The sequence below is a fragment of the Martes martes genome (genome assembly GCF_963455335.1).
Source record: "Martes martes genome assembly, chromosome: 4".
Taxonomy (NCBI): Eukaryota; Metazoa; Chordata; class Mammalia; order Carnivora; family Mustelidae; genus Martes; species Martes martes.
The window spans coordinates 133,059,562-133,081,976 of record NC_137891.1 but is presented as its reverse complement, the minus strand read 5'-3'; the positions used below and the strand labels follow the sequence as shown (position 1 = coordinate 133,081,976).

General features: G+C 36.9%; 1 protein-coding gene across 1 annotated transcript in view; it reads right to left on the bottom strand.

The window, feature by feature from the left end:
* Positions 1-22,415, bottom strand: part of NEGR1 (neuronal growth regulator 1) — a gene marked incomplete at both ends in the record, with an annotated part of 843,959 nt that overhangs the window by 176,012 nt on the left and 645,532 nt on the right. Inside the window, one exon of the mRNA XM_080802180.1 lies at positions 12,516-12,636. Within this exon, the coding sequence (XP_080658306.1) occupies positions 12,516-12,636 (121 nt within the window). The remainder of the gene's footprint in view (positions 1-12,515; positions 12,637-22,415) is intronic.

Here is a 22,415-nt window from a genome sequence, read left to right as displayed (position 1 = left end):
AAAATCATGAAAGTGAAACCATGATGAATGGGATTAGTGCCTTATAAGAGGTTCCAGAGACCTCCCATAGCCTCTTCTGTCATGTAAAGATGCAGTAAGATGTCTGTGACCCTGATCCCTGCACCCTGATCTTGGCCTTCTAGCTTCCAGAAGTATGAGATAACTCTCTGTTGTTTATAAGCCACCTAATCCGTGGTATTTTGTTATAGCAGCCTGGATGGACAAAGACACATACTGAGGACCACTGCCCTCACTCTTCTTCCTTCTGCCTTTCATTAATGCTTCATAAATCTGTAAACTGCAGGCTGTCTGGCCCGCCAGCAGATGATGAGGCAACTCATAAATAACACAGCCTGACCAAATAACTAGTTCTGAATTAGAAGAAGCCCTTATATTTTTAAGTGTCAGTCAGAAAGGAGTACCGCATAGAAAGCATAATAACTAAGGATATTTATATATCGGACTCATGAAATGTTCATGAAATTTATAATCATAGCCTCTCTCGGGTAGTAACTAGGATGGACAGAAGAGTCCACTGAAATATCCAACAGCAAAACTGACCACGAAGCTATTGGCACTGATTGTTAAGATTGCAAAGTTAAATGGAACAGCCCTACCAGACCTCATTCATTTTTATATATAAATTGAGCCTCATGACACATTTTGGGACTACCATTTACTATCTGCCTTTCCAGGTCAGGAGTAACAATAAATATTCTGGAAAAACAAATTTCAGGTGCAAATAGTCACTGAAATACTTCATTGTGAATACAGGAAATATACATAAGTGTATCAGACAACAACATTTAAAATATTAAAGCAAATTGAAACAGGAGTGGGAGATGTTCTCAAATGATGATAGATCTTTTATCAGACTAGACTACAAGGAAATATGATAATAATATGTCATGTTATAAGGAAATATGACAGTAATGTGTCATGTTATATAACTGGACAAGATTATTATGATCTTATAAATTGATCTTTGGGTGGTAGTATAGCAGACATGGAAGACAGTAGGGGACAGAAGGTAGTTCTTGAGTCATAAGAATTATATGTACAAAGAAAAAGAACGTTACTTCCAATAATGGATTGCAGCCTTCTGACTTCTAAGAGGTAGTATGAATTAAGGATACAACTCAAGAAAAAGAGCTTCAGAAAAACTTATGGTTGATGGTAAAAATGTCATAGGTGATACAGTCTTAATGGAAATGAAGTTTTATTTGGCCATCAAACGATGATTAAATACCTCCCATGCTGAAGGCACTGAGTTAAGAACCAAAGGGTGGGGGGGAAAGACAAATAGGACATAGTTCTATCTAAGGACTGTGGCTACACTTAAAAATGTGAAGATGAAAAAAAATTAAATTAAAAAATTTAAAAACAAAACAAAAATGTGACGATGACACTGAGATGGCATATTGGTCCTTGCACAACATATCTCAATGCCTCTCTCAATGACAGAATTCTAGCTTACACATATTTTGGCTCTGAATCATGCCCATATTTCTACTCTTTTTAATGTAAGCAGGAATGCCTTATGTATGTGGAAAATGTTAGCTGTTCTCAACATATTTATTATTGAAGTAATCTAACATGAAAGAATTCCAATGTTGTACAAAAAAAAATTTGGTGTGAAGAGTATGGGAAACTGACATTCAGAAAACATTTTAGCATTTTCAAATGTATGTCAACTAATCTTCATAGCAGTCCTAGGAGGTAAGCCTTACTAGTCCCATTTTACAGATGAAAAGAAAAAAGAAGTTTAGAAAGATTAAGTTAATTTATCTTCTATCATCTGGTAAGTGGTAGAACCAACATTCAAACCCAGATCTTCTGACTCTTGGTATTGTCCCAAAGTAGCAACTGATATTCAAATCATCAAGTAGAAACCAGGATATTGTGTTTGAGTTTGGAAAGACATGGCAGAAATCATGAGTGATTTAAGAAAATTGAGTCACGACAGGAAATAAAACAAGTGGAGCTAAATCACCAAGTAATATGTGGTATCTGTGCTAGGAAAGCCAGATCCAACTCATGGGGTGAATCTAATGGGACAGAAAATTAAAAAAAAAAAAAAAAAAAAAAAAAAAAAAAACTAGGGTTAGTTCAGCTAGCTATTTGCAGATTCCCTGGACCAGAGTTTTCTTAACTACCTGTGTGAGGCTTAGCTATGCCCATCAGTTTCTTATAGCAGTTACCTTTTGCTCCCAGTGGAGTCACCCTTTCAGGCTACTTTACATTCCCAAGATGAGAGGCGTGAAATGGTCTAAGACTCTTCCTTCCTCAAACTACCTGCCACACAACAAATACCTTCAGCATTGATTATTGTTTTTCTTCTCCTAAATTCAATAAATATTTGGGGTGTAGTAAATCTCTCTCTATAGTGTATATGTGCAATGCAGTCAAGGATGACAGAAAACAAAACAAAACAAAACATAACATAACCTAGATGAGTGGCAAGAATGCAATAATTTTAAGTAAGTTCAAAATTGTCTCTGAAGTTCAAGTCCTAGTGATGCTATGGAGTTACTGTGTCCTTTCTGAGTTGGTCAAATCACCAGCATACTAAAAAACTTCTCTTTAGCACACCATTTCAGGTGAAAATTTTCATATATTTGCATGACTTTTGATTACTGTCCATATTCCCCACTAGCATGCAGCTCCATTAGGGCAAGTTTCCTAGTTTTTGCTATACATTGTATTCTGAGCATGGAGCATAATGTTGTGTACTTAATAGGTGTATGATAGGTAGTTATTGTATGCTCAACTGCATGAATCATGTTTTTACATTTTTGTGTTGCTTAGTTTTTTCATCTGGGAAATGGAAAAAATGAAGCCAATCTCAAAGTGTTGACATAAGAATGGTTTTTAAATGTATACAATGTAATATCTACACATACACACTCAAACACATACACACACACACACACACACATCAAATCAAAGTGTTGACATAAGAATGGTTTTTAAATGTATACAATGTAATATCTACACATATACACTCAAACACACACACACACATCAAATGCAGTAGGCACTAGAAATATGATAGGTGTTATTATTGTTCAATGATAGGGTCTGTTTCTTAGACAGGACAGATACATTTCCTCTCAGATAGCAGCAAAATATTAAATATTGAAAATACAGGAAATTATTTTTAAAGGAAAGATCTATGACAGTGACTGAAAAGATCATAGCATCATGATTTCAAGATGTGCCAAACTCAGTCTCAATTACATGTGTATTATAAACCTCATCTAGGTTTTTCACAGATGTGCAGGGTAGAGAAAAAAAATAAAAGTAAAAAGAAGGAGGAATAAGAACTGCTAGATACCAGAGAGAAATGAAAATTGATGTGAACATGCTGCTATAGCAACCCATGGGTTTACTGTGCTGCTTGGTACTTAAGGCTTGAATACAATATGATATCATTTATTCCTAGGAACAGACCAAAGAATATCATGCATCAATGTCTCAGCCCCAAGGGGTATCTATCTTTAGTTGCACATTTGAATAAATTAATGTATTATAATATATTAGGACATTTTAATGATTTTAGACTTTATTAGGCTATTTAAAATGTATGTCTTGTTTACTTTGTCAATTTTAATGAAATTAATAATTTTAGATTAGAGACCTTTGGGCTGCCGTACTTGTGACAATTTGGTTCACACGGGGAAGATACTGCCTTTAACTTTACATCAAGTACACAAAGGCTATAGTGCAGGTGTCAATCCTCCTCTGACTGCGGTGAGTCTCGTATCCCTGACAACCTGGCCTACGACTGGATTTTTTCTCCTCTGCTTGAATGGCTTTTCTAATATCAATGTGCCCATGATTTTAATGTCAAATTTCATCCCACAATAAACCGACACAACTATTTGGCAGAGATCACATTCACAAAAAAGAAATCCTGAAAAGTCAGAACTGAGCCACAGAAACCAGCCTCTTTTCTGCAATCACATACTGGGTGTACCACGTCCTGCAATCTAAGGCGACAGACGAATTTTGCACTAATATTCTCTTCTCGATGTGAAAATGTATGAAAATGAGAATGGCTCTGTTTCTTCAGGATTAAAAGGCCTCAAGTCACTCTTGCAACAGAGTATATTTCAAACACCACGTTAGATGCCAGGAGCACGATGGCGAACAGGGCAAAACCCTCACTCTCAGGGAGATTATAGATTAGGAGAGAGACCAGTAAACAAGCTGAGTATCATCTAAAAAGTGCTCCGATAGAGGTAAGAACAATGGGAGTACATCTGGAGAGACGCCCTTCCAAGTAAAAAGGGGTCTGGGTGGTTTTCTGAGAGAAGGTCACAAGTGAATTGAGACTAAAGGACTAGTGGAAGGCAGCCAGCCAAAGGCAGCAGGATGGTTGTGTGTGTGTGGAAGGGGCTTATAAGCAAAACGGCCAACATATGAAAAGGCCTTAAAGATAGAGATCATGCCACAGTTTGTAAACTGAATGTTTTAGGACAGTTACAACCCTATCGTGAGGTGGTAGGATGGCAAGATAACCAGGGAGGTAAACAGAGGCAGGAACATGAAGGCCTCCCATGCCACACTGTGATGTTAGGATATTTGTATAGGAACATTCAAGAATGCTTGAAAGGATTTAAGTAGAAAGTGATAAAATCAGATATTTATTTTGGAAATACTGCTATGAATTTTAAGAACACAACCAAAACCTAGCTGTCTATTGGTGGACTGTGTCTGTAGTATCAACACCTCGATTTCAGTATGTTCTAAACCAAACTCGGTACAATCTCTCCCAAATCTCTTTTCCTTTGTTCCCAGCTTCAGTTAATGACTTCACCATTCACCTTATCACTGAGCTAGAAAACTTAAAAAATTATCTTCAAGTGGTCCTTTCCTTGTATCTAATCAATCACTGAAATGTATAAATACTAACTTTTCCCTCTCTTGCTTTTTAAAAAAGACTCATTCGTTTATTTGAGAGATGGAGAGAGAGTGCACGAGTGGGAGGGGCAGAGGGAGAGGGAGAGAGAATCTGAAGTAGACTGAGTACTGAGCGTTCAGAGCCTGACACATAGCTGGATCTCCTGACCCTGAGATCAGGATCTGAGCTGAAACCAAGAGTGGGATGCTTAACCGACTATACCACTCAGGTACCCCTCCTCTCTTGCTTTTTAATTGCACAACTTATACCCTAGTTTAAACCATATTTTGTATCTTTCCCATCCTAAATGGTCTGAGAAACATTTTATGAAGACAAGGAATGGATATTTCTACTACCCTTGAAAAGTCCTTTAGTGGCTTCCCACATCCTATGGAATCAAGTCTAAATGTATTATCCTGACATTTAAAATGCTCCAAGTCTTGCCCTAACATGCATTTCTAACCCTACCTCCTATTACACCTGATTTCACATCCTGTACCTTGAGACATAAAAAGAAACCCTCTCACACAATGCTTACATTACTTGACCATGTTCTTTCCTTGCTTATGATTTTTCTTGACTCCTTGCAATGTTTGGAAATACTGTTCATTGATATCAAGCATAAAAGCTACCTTTTCCCTGAAGCGTTTGTTAATGCTCTGATTTGAGTTGAATGGACCCCTGCTGTGCACTTTCAAGGATTTGACTTAGGGCTCCCTTAGGGTCTTCTTACGTGGTCCTTATTTCATTTTGGTGATTTTTATGACAAACTATAAGCTCTAAGTCAGGAAATGGAAACAGGACTAGCCTACTTTTAATTTTGTTTGAATGTCCTAGAGTTTTAAATATAATAGTTTGCATGTATCTCTTACATGGACATGTGTTTTCCACTTCCCAGTAGTTGAAATACTCTCGCTTAGTTCATGTGTTTATCCTTTACCTCTTCCCTGGCCTGGGATGATAAAGTCATCACAGGGATAATAAAACTGTATGGACAAGACTTAGGTTATTAAAAAAAAGTGAAATATCAAATGAAATTATAGCTAGATAGTGAAATTACATTAGAAACAGAAGTTTCTTCAGTAAAGCAACTTAATTTGTTTTCAATCTTTACCAATTATGTCACAGTTAAATGCCCAATGTATATTTGTTGAATGAACACATAAATTCTCAGGTCAGCAAGGAAAATTATTTTTAACATGGATGGTAATGGGTTATTTCTAGTACCCTTCTAAATCAAAATATGGAACTGCTTAGTCTTATAAGAATGGTCATGCAGGGGCGCCTGGGTGGCTCAGTTGTTAAGCATCTGCCTTCTGCGCAAGCCATGATTCCAGGGTCCTGGGATTGAGCCCCACATCAGGTTCCCTGCTCAGTGGGAAGCCTGCTTCTCCCTCTCCCACTCCGCCTGCGTGTGTTCCTGCTCTCATTGTCTCTCTGTCAAATAAATAAATAAAATCTAAAAAAAAAAAAAAAAAATGGCCTTGCAAATGAGAAGATAAAATAGAGAGAAAAAAGGGGATAGAGATAGAGAGAAAGATAGGGAGAGTGAGAATGAGTTAATTTATTTCTAGTCTCTTCTGAATAATCAAAGTTGCATAAAATCTAGAAGAGGGATATTTTGACATAAGACTCAGGATATTAGCAGTTGGTTTTGTTTCTGTTTTTAAAAATCACTTTGTTAAGGTATAATATATACAACTCAATGAGTCTGGGATAAGTACGCACCTATGAAACCATAACTACCATGTCCAGAAATATATCCATCACCTACCGAGGTTATCTTGACATTAGATTTTACTTCCCTTTCTGTACTTCCCTTCAACAAGTCATTTTACTTCTATAAGATATAGTTTGTTTATTTGTTTGTTTTTCCTCAGGTATAATCTAGTTATATTTGTATGGGGCGCTTGGGTGTCTCAGTCAGTTATGCATCGACTCTTAATTTCATCTCAGGTCATGATATCAGGGTGATGATATTGAACCCCATGTTGGGCTCTGCACTGAGCACAGGGCCCCTTAAGATTCTCTCTCTCTTTCTCTCCCTCAGCCCCTCCATCTCTCATTCATTCATGTGCTCTCTTTCCCTCTCTCACTCTATAATAAAATTAAATTTTAAAAAATCTAGTTAGAATTGTGTGAGGAATGGGTAAGATAGTATACATTGAGTTATATGTGTTATAAAATTACAAAGTCAGCAGGTAGGGTAAAATTTGCATGTCATTAAAATTGCCCCTAAAATTCCTTATTTTAAAGTAACATACTTTATAAGAGTCTCTAAAATGGAGGGCAAGTACTCCAAATTGGGTACCAAGTGATCTGTGGGAGTGTGAAAAGAAAATAATAAAATGCCCATTTATGCTATAATTGTATCTCATCTTTTAAACTTTATCTGTTACAGGTCATTTAATGCTTGCAAAATATCAGTTCAAAAGTACATATGTACAGTTTACAAATAAGTATTCATACACTGATAGTTTTTCCTAAGTTTTAAATTTTACTCAGAAATATATATTTCAAAAATGTTGTGGACCACTGCTTTATATCAATGATCTACCTACCAAGTAGGTACCATTACAAGAGGATAATGCCATCCTCACAAAATGATACAAAGCCCATGTTTTTGCAATACCTACTTGAACATTAATCCATTAAAATTTATTTTATGTTTTTGGTCTTAATCCTAAATAAATATGCTCTTCTCAAGCCATAAATTAACTTCATTTCATGTCATCAAAGATAATACTTGTTTAATAGTAGTTTTCCTATTCTGAGAGTTCCCTTCACTGGATATAAGGAGTCTATTTCTTTCTATTATCAAGAAAAAAAAAAAGTTTAAATGTTTGGCTTTCTATATAATTAAACTCCAAATTCTGATTTTCCCAATACTAAAATGCAAATGGAACAAAATTAAGTCTGTGAGCTCTGTCCCTACCAGGTATGCTAAAAGACCCTATGTGTTAAAAAAAAATATAACCATTTTATACCAAAGGATAATATTTTAATAACAAGTATAAAACTTTAGTCATTCTCATGGTGCTTATCTAAACAGTGTAATAAACTAAAGGTCAAAATGGCTAATATATCTAATGTAAAAAAAAAAAAAAAGCTTCTTTTTTTTTCTTTTTTTAATTGTCATCCATGAGGGGGATAGTGTAGAAGCTTATCTTTGAAAGAGTATCTGATGATTCTTAACTCTTGATATTCATGTTCCCATTTTCCCCTTCCACTTTGAATAGGGTCACCCTGCATAAGCAGTAAGATATTATAGGAATGACAGAGCATAACTTCTGGGACTAGGTCATAAATAGTTTATACCTTGCTCTCTCTTGGATTACTAGTTCTGGGAAAAGTCAAGAAGACAATCAAGCAGTCCCATGAAGAGACAATTAAGTGAGGCCTTCTGCCTGTAACAAGAACTAACGTGCCAGAAATCTGAGTGAGTTACCTTAGAAGCAGACCCGTTAGTCCTAGTCAAGCCTTTAGATGACCAGCACCAGACAACACTTGACTGCAACCTGATGAGACACCCTGAGCCATAACTATCCAGCTAAGCTGCTCCCATCCTGACCCACAGAAACTGTGGTAGTAAATGCTTACCGGTTTCAGCTGCTAAGTTTCAAGCTAATATGTTATTTAGCAGTAGATAACTGAGAATGGCAGTGTATGCAAGAGAAAGAATGTGGACCGAGAGGTTAACAATAAAATGTGTCTTGATGGCATCTTTGAAGTTGAGAGCTCTTGGACAGGTTAAGACTCTTGTGGCTCAGTTCTGTCATCGGTAAATTGAGGACAATAAATTGTGTTTCACAGAAGTCTGAACAGGAAGAGAGATAAAAGAATTTAAAGAATCTGGAAAGTGATTTGTCTTCAGTAAGCATTTGTTTCTTTCTTTTCTTTTCAATTGTGATTTATTTTTCAGGTTTGTTTGGTTTTTTTTTAAGGTTTTTAGATTACTCTCAGCACCCAGATATGGATTTTATAGGATGTGGAAGAACTATAGGCAGAGATGAGACTAAGGATGTTCAGATACTGCCTTTTTTACATGTATTTATGTTTATTTGTTCATATTTATTTGAATGAAGATCCAGCTTTGAGGATCTTAAGTTAAAAGAGATGAGTTTTTATAAACATTCTCTTAAGCAGAAGTGAAGAGAGTAAGTTATTTTTGAATATATTTGTACGCTCAAAGTGAAAAATATCTCTAGGAAATAAAACTTCTCCAGATCTTGTAAAAACTCTGCTACACTTTGACAGGGTCTCTGACAGCTTCATGTTTCTGTTAGTGACCTTGAGGTCAAGAAAACAGCTCAGAAACGTGCTGTATCTGTTTCTTCTCTGTGTGTCTACCTTGATTCCATTATTTCTGCGTCTTTGACTAAGTAAATTCAGAAAGCGTAAGTGAGTGTTTGTATGTGCAGTCTTTTATTTTTCTAATTCATAAGTGACCTGCAATGCCCTTACCCTTGCCATTTAACACTGACATTTCAAATTATTTTTGATAGTCTCTGAAGTGCCATGACTTACACTAGGTGCATGGACTCTGCATGAAGATTTGCAAGACTTCTGGAGCTCAAATCCCAGCCCTCCACTAACTGTATGAACCTGTGCAAGTTACTTAAAAACACTGTGCTTTGTTTTCCCCCAAGCAAAAGGTGACAATAATAATAGTATCTAACTAATAAGCTTGTTGTGAAAATTAAATAAAATGGGTTAATGTCTGTTAACAATTTAGAACACTGCCTGTCAGGTCGCCTGGGTGGCTCAGTGGGCTAAAGCCTCTGCCTTCGGCTCAGGTCACCATCCCAGGGTCCTGGGATCGAGCCCCACGTTGGGCTCTCTGCTCAGCAGGGAGCCTGCTTCCCCATCTCTCTCTCTGCCTGCCTCTCTGCCTACTTGTGATCTCTATCAAATAAATAAATAAAAATCTTAAAACAAAACAAAAAAACAGTTCTTTAAAAAAAAAAAAAAAAGAACACTGCCTGTCAAACAGCAGATGCTTTTGACATAGATAGTTTTTCATTTTAATGAGATAAATATTTGAATGGCCTGGGCCCAGAAGGTAGCATGGTAAACAAACTCAGTGAGTGTAACAACCATCATTCAGCAATCAGAACCCTTCTCTTTCCTACTTCTTGCACATTCTTAAATTTGCTTCACTATAATTTTTAGAGGACTTTATATACTCTTATGGTATTTGATAATTTGAGTATTTCCTCAAGTATAAACTTAACGAATGACAGATGTATACTCCACTCTGAAATGAAAGTATGTTTGCCCTTGACGAGTGCATTTGATTTTCACTGCTCCCAGATTTTTTCTAGGTGTGTGTGCTGGGAAAGGGCATTGACTGGAAAGAATCAATCCACCTTTTATAGTAGTGGTTCTAAACTCCTTTCAAAATATAATAAAAGCTATCGTCCATCTCCCCAGTAGGAAAAAAGTCACTGAAACTATGACTAGGGACACCAATGGGTCCTTTGCTGTTTTTGCTATAGGCCAAGAAAGTCGACTAAGGATGATTGTAGCCTTTTCTGACAATGGTTGCTGAATTTAGGAAAGGAAAAGAGAGGGAAATAGAAAAAAAAAATTCAGGGCATCATTTCACAAAATACTGGAAACCAACAGGACTTTAACAAAGGAGCTCTCGCACTACTGGGGATAATTCTGTTGGCTTGTAAGAAAGGCCTCACATAGATTCAAAAGGGACTTTGAGAGATATGTAAAATATTTTATCATTATTTAAAATGCACTTTGTGGAAGAACCAGGGATCTGGGGAGCCCTTGCAAGGGAAGGTTCTGAGACCATAGAACCAAAGCTCTATTCACCCCACATCTACCAAAGAAGTCCTATTTTCATAGATATAACTAACTGGACTTCCACATAAGATTGTATTTGAAAAAAGTGTTTCATAACTTACAGAGGATTAGAAACCACTCTTCTAGATATTGTCCATATAGAGAGTCACACACTGAACTTCTGAATCTGGATTATCAGAATCTGAGAAAGGTTATTGGCTGGTGTACAATATTGTACCGTAGGACAAGGGTGACCACAGACTAGTTTATCTAATTCTTTTTTTTTTTTTTTTAAAGATTTTATTTCCTTATGTGACAGACAGAGATCACAAGTAGGCAGAGAGGTAGGCAGAGAGAGAGAGGAAGGGAAGCAGGCTCTGTGCTGAGCAGGGAGCCCGATGTGGGGCTTGATCCCAGGACCCTGGGATCATGACCTGAGCCGAAGGCAGAGGCTTTAACCCACTGAGCCACCCAGGTGCCCCTAGTTTATCTAATTCTAAGTATATAAAAAGTGGGGCTTCTATGAAGCCCCAAAAAGGTAGATTTAGAATTAGTAAAAACATACAGTAGTAAAAAGAATTAAGAATTAAGTACCCCAAATTACAGAAGAGGTTGCATAAAAATAGTTGCAAATAGTTGTAGATAAAAGCAGAGCCGGTTATTCAGATCAATAAGATAGTTATGGGGACATCCTTTATTGTTAAGGTGGATGTTGAAGAGGGAGAAGGTCTTCTACAAATTCTTCTTTTGATTACAATTTAAGGGTAAAAAAAAGGTACCTGCTTAGGTCCCATCCACTATGACAATATCTAAATTTTTATACATTTCTCTAGTTTTCAGTTCAGACATTTAGCTGTCATTAGTCATGAGCCAAGGTACAAATAAGTAAACCCCATAGATATATATGTTGAACAGTGTGGAGTTGCCAATATTTAGCTTTTTTGACTAAAAATGGCAGTTTCGTATGGCCCAACCTAGCATTTTCTTGAACACATTCTTCCCTAGTTTTGAGGCAAAAAAAAAAAAAAAGATGTATTATAGATAATATCCTGCCCTCTGCATTCCATCTTCCAGTTAACCCACAGGGGTCCCACTCTTCTTTGATGGCTTGATAAGAGCAGCTGAAGAGGTCTGAATGAGCCTACTGGTTGAAAGTAAAGAGAAAGTAGTCAAGTCCTGTCTTCTCTTGTTCAGCAGCTCTTGTCAAGGCTTTTCCTGGGGCTCCTCGAGGGGACAATCATATAGAGTTAAAGTGACAGTAGCCCTAAAATCCCCTTGGTTAGTCCTTTAACCATGTATTTTATCTCCTCTACAGGCCCTTTAGTGATAGAATATCTAAAACACAGTGTTCTATAAAATGAAATGTTAAAATGCTGTGCGGGAGAGTAAGGCAGGTGAAAGGGTTGAGACTTCTCAAGGAAGCCAGGCAGAGGCAGCAGCTCCGATTGGTTTTGGAGTGTACTCATGAAGGCTGTGCCCAAGTCCTTTAAAAGCTGGTTTCCTTCCCAAGTAAACATGGCTGCCAGCGAGAGCAATGGTGCGCTGGTTCACAAAGGAGGGGACGAAGTGAAATGTATCAGCAGTGCAGGATTTGCAGGCATTTCTGGGATCACATAAAACCAAAGTGGACATTTCTCAAAGCTATTAGCTACTCATCCCTCCCGTGTGGGCCCCTTCGGTTTGCCTGCCTGCAAGGACGCTGCTGAGAATCATTCAAGCCAGTTAAAGAAATGGCTTCAAGTAAGTATCTGAAACACAAACACATTAGCTCAAAGTGCTTGAAACACAGTAATAATCACAAAGTCCTTACTTCTTCTCTCCTTTGTACCATTCAAAGGCCGGAGGCGGCACACCTGCACCTTCGCATCTTATCAATCCACTGCGTCCTGGGGCCACGGTGCCAGATTTAATTTCCTGAATTGTAGGAGCAACTGAAAAAGAAACAAACAAACAAAGAAACTGGTGGGTAAGTAAAACTAATCTTCAGCAGAAATATAACACACATATATTTTTATTCCTTCTATATTCAAAGCAATCGTATGCCTGATAGGCCAATGTATCACATTTTCAGTGTTTTATGCTTCTAATACAAGACTAGTCATTTTCAGCTTCATTTTTCAAGTTGGACAATAGATGAATGTTCCCAAGGAGTGCAGAGTAAATGCAATACATTTTGGCCTTGCTTCCTGTTGGAAAAATGGCATTGTTGAGGGGAACACTTCATCTGTACTCCAGTCAAACTACACTCCCATAATAGCTCTCATTTATTGAGTGATCACTGGGAGCCAGTCCCTGGGCTGGGTGCTTTATGTTCATGATTTCCTCACGGTAATACTCAAAGCTAGATGGTATTATCCCAGTATCATAAATTGAACACTGAAGCTCAGAGAGGTTAAATAATTTATCTAAGGTCACACAGCTACTTAGCTGCAGAATTTGGGTTTAATACTGGCATACTGACTTATTAGTCTGTGTTTTCTTCCGTCTGTTCCCTGCACTTTAACACGTCAGTGATTTTTTTTTTTTTTTGGTTGTTTCTTCTACCTGAAATGCTATTCTTTTCCATTTCCACAGATGCAGGCTTGATTAGGTGTCTCCATACTCTTTCCTGTTGCTCTGGTTGAAAATAGCTTTCCCTTCTCTGAATAGTTTATCTAAATCTCTCTCATATCATATACTTTCTATCTTGTATTGTAATTATTTATGGGTATGCCAGGCTTGCTTGTTAGCTGTCTGAAGGCAGGGTGAGTATCTCGTACATCTTTGCATGTTGAGAGATCAAAGCACACAAAATGATGCTTAAAAAACTCCTTGTAGCATAGCTACTCCTTTACTCTCAAATTGTTAAGCAATCAGTATATGCTGGACGTTTCTCAAGGCACAAAGCAGTCCAACTCCCTAATGTGATGAAGCTTATGTTCTAGATGGAGGGAGGGATGTGGAGACAGACTATAAGCAGTACATAAAATAAATAAGCAATTTAAATAAACATTAGAGGGTGACAAGAGAGATGATAAAAAAATTAGGGCAAGATAAGAGAAATATGAGCAAGGAATAGATGGCAATTGTGTGTCGGGTGATCTGAGGAAGATTCATTGAGAAAGTGAGATTTGCATGAAGACTAGTAGTAAGTCTTTATGTAGTAAGTAGCAAGTAAGTAAGTAAGTAGTGAGTAAGTAAGACTTGGAGTAAGGCCCTAAGGCTGAGGCAAGCCTGGTTTGCTTGAAAAATACCAAAGATAACTATGTGGCTGAAGCAAGAGAAAGAAGGGAGATGGTCAGGAGATGGAGTGTGATGGTTAATTTCTGTCAACCTGACTGCATTGCAGTGTCCAGGTATGTGCCAAGCATACCTTTTGGGTTTGTCTGGTTCTGTATGGAAATACTATTGAGATCAGTGGACTCAGGCCCTCCTGTGTGGGTGCACACCCTGCAGTCCACTGAAGGCCTGAATAGAACAAAAGGCAGAGGAAGGGAGAATCCCCCACATCACCTGACTGCTTGAAGTAAAACATTGGTCTTCTGCCCTCGGACTAAGTTTTATATCGTTGGCTCTCCTGGTTCTCGTTGGCTTTCAGACTTGGACTGAGCTATACCATGGACTTCCCTGGGTTTTCACTTGCAGACAGCAACTTGGGGATCTTCTCAGCTTGCATAATCACGTGAGTTAGTCCTCATAATATAATCTCTTTGTGTGTGTGTATATGTGTGTGTAGGTAGATATGTATAAATATGTACGTTTGTTTTTATCTCTCTGGACATCTAAAGATTTATAGATATATGTGTGTATATCCATATTGAAATATATCTGTATAGAAATGTAGATATATATACACACCCACATATATCATTAGCTCTGTTTTTCTGGAGAACTCTGACTAATGCATGGGGTCGAAGGATGGAAGATCAGATAGGACTGTGAAGAGCATTTTAAGGACTTGGTTTTACTCTGAGTGAAATGGCAAACTACCATAGAAGAGAGACATAATCTGACTTTTATTTCAAAGGCAATTTTGGCTGCTGTGTTGAGAAAAGACAATAGTGAGGCCAGGAGGGAAGCTGAGCACTTGTAGGAAGCTGTGGCGGTTAGCAAGACAAGTGATGTTGCCAGCTCAGGTTAGGGTGGAGGCACTAGAGGTAGTGAAAGTAATTGGCTTTGAGTCTGTTGTGAAGTTGCAGCCAACAGGATTTTCCTAACAGATGTGAAAAAAGGAGATGAGTCCAGGGTGACTTCATCTGGCTTCACTGGTAGGGTAGAATACCAATTGCCTGAGATGGGTAAGACAGTAAGTTGATGAGTTTTAGAGAGAAACATTAAGAGTTGTATGCGTGGGTCATTTTCTTTTGATAGATTTTATTTTTTAGAGTAGTTTCAGTTCACACAAAACCGAGTGGAAGGTAGAGAGTTCTCCCATATACTCCTTGCCCCAGTACATGCATGGCCTCTCTGTTATCGATAGCCCACACCACAGCGGTACATTTGTTATCACTGAACCTACACTGACACATCTTATCACCTAAAATCCATAGTTTACATTAGTTTTCACTCTTGGTGTTGTATATCCTATGGGTTTAGAGGAAAGCATAATGACATATAACTATCATTACTATATCATACAAATGATTTTCACTGTCCTAAAAATCTTCTCGGCTCTGCCTCTTAATCTCTACTACCCCTCCACCCCTGGAAACCACTGATCCTTTCATGGTTTCCAAAGTTTTGCATTTTCCAGACTGTTGTAATCATGGAGCATGGAACCTTTTCAGGTTGACTTTTTCCCTTAGTGTTAGGCATTTATGGTTCTCCATGTCCTTCCATGGCTTGATCAATTCTTTTTAGCACGGAATAATATTCTGTCATCTGGAAGTACCACAGTTTATTCATCCATCCACTTATTAAGAAATATCTTGGTTGCTTCCATGTATTGGCAATTATACATGAAGCCACTGTAAATATCCATGCACAAGTTTTTGCATACATAAGTTTTAAGTTCCTTTGGGTAAATACAAAGGAGTGCAATTGTTCAATCACACCATAAAGGCATGTTTAGTTTTGTAAGAAACTACCAAACTGTTTTCCGAAGTGGAAAACACTTTGCATTCCCGCCAGCAATGTAAGAGAGCTCTTGTTGGTCCACATCCTCGCCAGCATTTGGGGCTGTCAGTATTCCAGATTTTGGTCATTCTATTAGGTGTGTAGAGGTATCCCATGTTTTGATTTGCATTTCATTGCTGACATACGACACGGAGCATCTTTTCATATACTTAATTTTTATCTGTATATCTTTGGTGATGTATATCTTCTGTTAATGTCTTTGGCCCATTTTTAAAATTAGGTTGTTTATATTCTTGTTGTTGAATTTTCTTTGTATATTTTGGATAACTGTCCTTTATCAGATGTGCCTTTTAAAAATACTTTTCCCCAATGTGTGGATTCTGTTTTCAGACTCTTAATAGTGTTTCACAGAGTCAAAATTTCTAATTGTAATGAACTCCAGCTTATCAGTGATTTCTTCCGTGGATGGTGTGTTCCTTTTGGTGTTGCAACTGTATCTGTCTATCATATCTATTTTCTAGATACACGTATCTATTTTCATAGATATTTTCTTTTTCTATCACTCTTTTTAACATACTACATATTTGAAATAACACTATGAGAAAGCATTCAACACAACAGGAACCTTGAAAATGCAAATACAAATTCATTCAGACAAATAACCTGAGTAAGTGTGCACTCTGGATATATTTTAGGTTTCTTTAGAAAGCAATAAAAAAGTACAGAGTTTAATGATTTTTCAATATGCAGTGAATATGAAAACTGTAAACACCCTTACAACAGAACATTGCCCTTCCTTTTAAAAATACCCTAGGAAATTCATCATTTTCTGTTAAGGGTGATACTTCACTTTGAAATTATAGCACCTCTATTTCTCTGTGGTATTTTTATTCTTAATAGTAAAAGTTAAATTTATAGTTCTAGAAGGAAACTCGCAAAGAAATATTATTTTTATTAAAGTGCTTGCTAATAACTTGCTGAAAAACAATAAAAAGTGTTACCAAAAATATCTGAAGAAAAGGTTATGAGATAATACATATGCTCATTTTATATGTATAAACGTAGTATATATGTAAATATGTAAATTTATTTACATATATATCTATGTGTGTAGATACATATATATACACAAATATATATCTACACATTCTTGCATACAATATAAGAAATCATTTAATAAATTTACTTATCTTTGTAAAGCAAAATTCACATCTCCCCATAAAAGGCAATAGAATATACAAAAGATATCTATAAATAAAACTCCACTTATTTGTCAATTACTATGATACTTTTTTGCTTGTGAGAGGCCTAGGTAGGACTGTATTTCCACTCTTGTTCTCAGAGGCTTTAATCTCTCTTTCTCTCCCTGTCACACTAAGAGGCCATAACCTTTTATAATATCCAACTATTATTGAAGATGAAATAACCATATGCAACAGGAGATCCATCACAAGCTTCTATTGATAACCTGGTTAGTTTAATTACTCTCTTGTTTGTCAAGGGGGCCATGACTCATTATAAACAAAACCATGAAATCCGGAACATTGCCTGAAAACCCATGCGTAATGAACCGAAATAAAATCTAATTTGTCATTAAAAGGCTTTTATGCAGTTCTTTGTGCATATGGCTCAACACTAGGTGTTTTACCACACAAGTTAAAGGGACATGATCCTGTTGTCTAGAGGTTCACAGGCTGCTCTGATGGACACAGAAAATGGGAAGATACCTAAAATGTCATATGCACGCATAGATGAAGAATGACTCAAGAATTAACATTGTACCTAAGAAAAATGTCTTAAGAACAGTTTGTGTGTTAGAGAATTAAAGGGCTATGGCTATGGTTAATCAATGTGGAGAGGGGAATCTGACGTAGATTTCATTTTGAGGTTAAAATTATACATTTGAGGGACACTAGGGTGGCTCAGTCAGTTAAGTGTCTGCCTTCTGCTCAGGTCATGATGCCAGGTCCTGGGAGGAGCCTTGCATCAGGCTCCCTGCTCAGTGGAGAGGCTGCTTCTTCCTCTCCCTCTGCCTGCCACTCTGCCTACTTTTACTATCTCTCTGTCAAATAAATAAATAAAATCTTTAAAAAATAAAATAAATTAAATTATACACTTGAACTTGAAGGTGCTATTGATTTTTCTCAGGGACATGAATGAGCCTTTATTCATATTACTCTCCCACTCTTAAAAATGACTGTTCAAGGGGTGTCTGGGTAGCTCAGTGGGTTAAAGCCTCTGCCTTTGGCTCAGGTCGTGACCCCAGGGTCCTGGGATGGAGCCCCACAGCGGGCTCGCTGGCTTGCCAGGGAGCCTGCTTCCCTCTCTCTCTGCCTGCCTCTCTGCCTACTTGTGATCTCTGTCTGTTAAATAAATAAATAAAATCTTTTAAAAATAAATAAATAAACAAAAATCTTACAAAAAATGACTGTTTAAGAAGTGGGTTTATCACTTACCTATTCTTCATTCCTTTATTAAATATTTTTATTAGGGACCATGTTAATGAAAAAAAATGATGTCCCTGGCCTCATAGGACTAACATTTTTGAGGGGTGTGTGGGTATGTATGCATATGTATGCATGCCCAAGAGTAAATAAGTAAGTAAATAAATAGTAAGAAAGTTGTATGAACTGAGATGGGAATTGAGCACAGTAAAAGAAAAAGGAATTCCAAGATGTATTATTTTCTGTGGTGCAGTCATGGAGCCCCTTATTGATAAAGCAGTATTTGAGTAGAAAATTAAATGATGAGAGAAAAGAAATCATGTGGTCATCTGTAGTAAATTATTACAATAAAAGAAAACAGAAAAGTGAAAGGCCGTGAGTTGAGAATATGCTTGAGGTGGAAACATGCTTAAAAGATTTAAGTAGCAGCAAAATGGTCGTCATGGTCTGAGCAGATGAGAGGAAGATCCAGAAGAGAAGTTTGGGCAGGCAGCTGGGGCTCAATTTTTGTAGAGTGTGGTAACCCATAGTAGAGCCTTTGAATTTTGTTCTAAGGAGATGAAGTTTTGGAGATTTTAAGCAGAATGACATGGTTTGATTAACTTTTTATAAATACTCTTTGGCTGCTGAGTAGTTCATGGTCTGCAGAAAGGCAGGAGGGGAAACAGGCAGAACTGCTAGGAGGCTGTTGTAGTAATTTTTAGGATGATGAGAAAGTCATTGGCCAATCCATAAAAAAGGAAAGAATTGAGAGAAAATTTAATTAAATAGATCATTGGTCACACTGGATCTGAGTCAACTCATTTTAGTTAACTGGCAGTGACAGGAAATTTTTAGTGAAATTCCAAGTTTATATCATTCTGAACCCTATTGCTTTGTGTAAATAAAATAGTTATATGGTCTCAAAAATGTCTGATTATACCAAGCAGGTTTCTTTTCTAGAGCACATCCCAGAGAGACTGTGATGTGCATGTATACCTTATGAATATTTTATAGTACAAAGCTTCTTCCAAACTTATGAGACCATGGAATAGTAGAAGGTTTTATATTGAAATCCTGTGGGCCTAATATTTCTTGGGATTTAATCTGAGTATGTTGGACAGTGGGACTAGTAGTTATCTAAGGTCTAGTCCACATCCTGTGTTATGGGCTTCATGACTTTTCAGGTCAATGGTCACCCTTGGTTTGACAGGTTTCTATGTGCTCATGAGCTATAATGCACTCATGAATTTTATGTTAGAAAAAGGCCATGGTTATTTGCATCATAAGGCATAGTTGCTTATTTGCCAGAAATATATACCTCATGACAATTATGATTAAGTGTCAAACTGGAGCTATAACAAGGAATTACAAGTATGTTTAGCTAAGTTGTACAAAACACTCATTTTATACTAAAAAAAAATGTCCTGTGTTTTAAGATATCATATTGAGCCCTTTCTAGAAGAGACAATCAAGTGGTAAAATCTGAATGATTGCTCCCAGAACCTATTTCTTTTACCATGATATTCCATTGATCTGTGAATTTTGGCCCTGATCCAGTTGTGTGAGTGCTTTTATAGGGAATGGGAGTGTAAAGATGGTCATCTACATGTGTTTATGTTTCTGGAACTGGTTTTTTTTTCCCTCCCATAAAGATAGTTTTTGTTTTGCTTGGATGTAGCTTCTTCCAATTATACCAAAGTAGCAAAGAAAGTGTATTACTTGAGCCTCTCAAATTCATAAGTACAATGGCATCCTTTGGGATAGACTGATTTGTGTGCACTGCTGAAATTTAGGAATACTATCCTTATATCAAATTGTATATGGCTTTGAGCTGAAGCAATTGCATACTGAAATAAATAAATGTTAGAGAAATGTTACTAGACAGATGTGGGGGACAGCAAAAAACAGATGTTGGGAAAAGCCAGCAGTGAAAGGGTCAAGAAGGGGTATTTAACACCTGTGTGATTAGATGCTCATAAAAGAGGAGTGTTTCCTTCTCATTTACTCAGTGGGATTATTTCCATTCATTGTTTAGCCAGTCATTTCAGGATGAAGATAATTAAAGGTTCTTCATCCAAAACTCCAGGCTCTGCAGGTGCAAGCAACAGAACCTCAGCACTTGGCACCCAATAAGCCTAATCAAGATTCAAGTTTTCTTAGTTACATGACAATAGCCACAAAGACCTTCTTCCTCTCTTGTCATTCCCAGTGGGAGCTTTGGTTTTGTACAAAGTTCTATTATCAAAAAGATGAGTGAATCCAAGAATTATTTCAATAGGCTTAGTGAATTGAGGTAGTACAAATGAAACTCTACAGATCCAAAGGCAAACAAATTTGACACCATCCCTCTCTCTCAAATGATGGACAATGATAAAGGAGCCATATTAAATAGTTACAAGGATAAAGAAGAGTGAGCAATAGTAAAGAGAAGTAAATCATGAGGAAATCTGTCCTACAGAAGCTATGTAGGAAAACACTGTGGTAAATAAGCATGCTGACCTTGGTCTAAATTATAGAACTTGTGAGCTACACCAAAGAAGCCTCAGTCAGATAAACCGTCTTTGAAAAAAATTTAATTTTCCAGTACCTACTAGAAAACACATCATATAGGAAGTGCTCAATACACAATTGTTACAGATGAGGATGATGATAGTTGAAAATTTCTTCTTTGAAGATAGGTTGCACCTTAGGGTAAGGAATAATGACAATCTTTCAAAGGCTGTCATAGATCTTACTGAAGTGGATCACAAGGTCAATAAACCCTTTCCATGAAGCAATTATGTCCTTGCCTTTGGACTAATTCGATCTTAAAGAAAGCTGAAAACTCCATGTTATTGCTAAGAGAAATTTTTAAAAAATAATTTACCTAGTCAAGTTTTTTTTTTTTAATCAAATTAGTGAAATATAGTTGAAAGATAATTCTCATCACCTAAAGGACTTTCACATTCAATACCTCTGCTTAGTTTTCACAGGGGATGAAAATAAGACAGTTTGTAAGATACCTCCAGCTTCCCCAGGACCTTAAACATTTACACAGTCACAAAATAGTGCAGTGAAAGGCTTTTCTTTGCAGCCAAACAAAAGTGGTTGTAACATTCACTATCTGAGTTACTTAACCCTTCTAAACCCCAGTTTTCTCATCCATAAAATAAGTAGTGCCTACTTCATAGGACTGCTGTATGGACAACATAAAACACTTTATGGAGGCCCAGAAATAAACCCACAGTATAGGGTCAATTAATCTTCAACAAAGAAGGCAAAAATATGTACTAGGAAAAAGACAGTCTCTTCAAAGTGTTGGGAAAATTGGATGGCTATATGCAAAAGAATGAAACTGGAACACTTTCTCACACCATACACAAAAATAAACTGAAAATGGATTAGGAACCTAAATGTGGGATCTGAAAGCATAAAAATCCTGGAAGAGAGCACAGGCAGTAATTTCTCTGACACTGGCCATAACAGCATCTTTCTAGATATGTCTACCAAGGCAAGGGAAACAAAAGCAAAAATAAACTACCAGGATTTCATCTAAATAAAAAGCTTCTAAATAGCAAAGGAAATGACCAACCAAACTAAAAGACCACCTACTGAAAGGAAGAAGATATTTGCAAGTGACATCTGATAAAGGGTCAGTATCCAAGATATATAAAGAATTTATACAGCTCAACAACCCAAACACAAATAATCCAAGCAAAAACTGGGCAGAAGGCATGAAGAGACATTTACAAAGAAGACATACAGATGGCCAACAGACACAATAATGCTATATATTAACTACACTGGAAGTAAAAACAAAAAACAAAAACAAACATCATGGAAAGTGTTACCTTAGTGCTTTGCACTGAATTAGCAGCCAATGAAAATATTAGCTATTATTAAACAGTTATTATTACTAGTGAATAGGATATCAAAGTTAGGCTCCCTTTAAGAACATGAGATCATAAGGTATGGATAGAAAAGGAACTGATTTTTTAAAAATTCATTGTCTTGGTATAGCAAGCATGTCATTAATTTAATTAAAAGCTGTACCAGTATAATTTTTTACTTTCCCAGAATTCCATGCATACCCTGCTTTTTAACTGTAGTTAACCAAAAAAAATCTTCTCTGAAAGACATTTGTAGGAGACCTTGTCTAATTTCTCAATGACCAAAAAGTAAGAGGCTTGGGTTCAATAATGTGATAGAACATCAAAAGTATATGGAACACAAAGGTGTTCTTTCTAGAA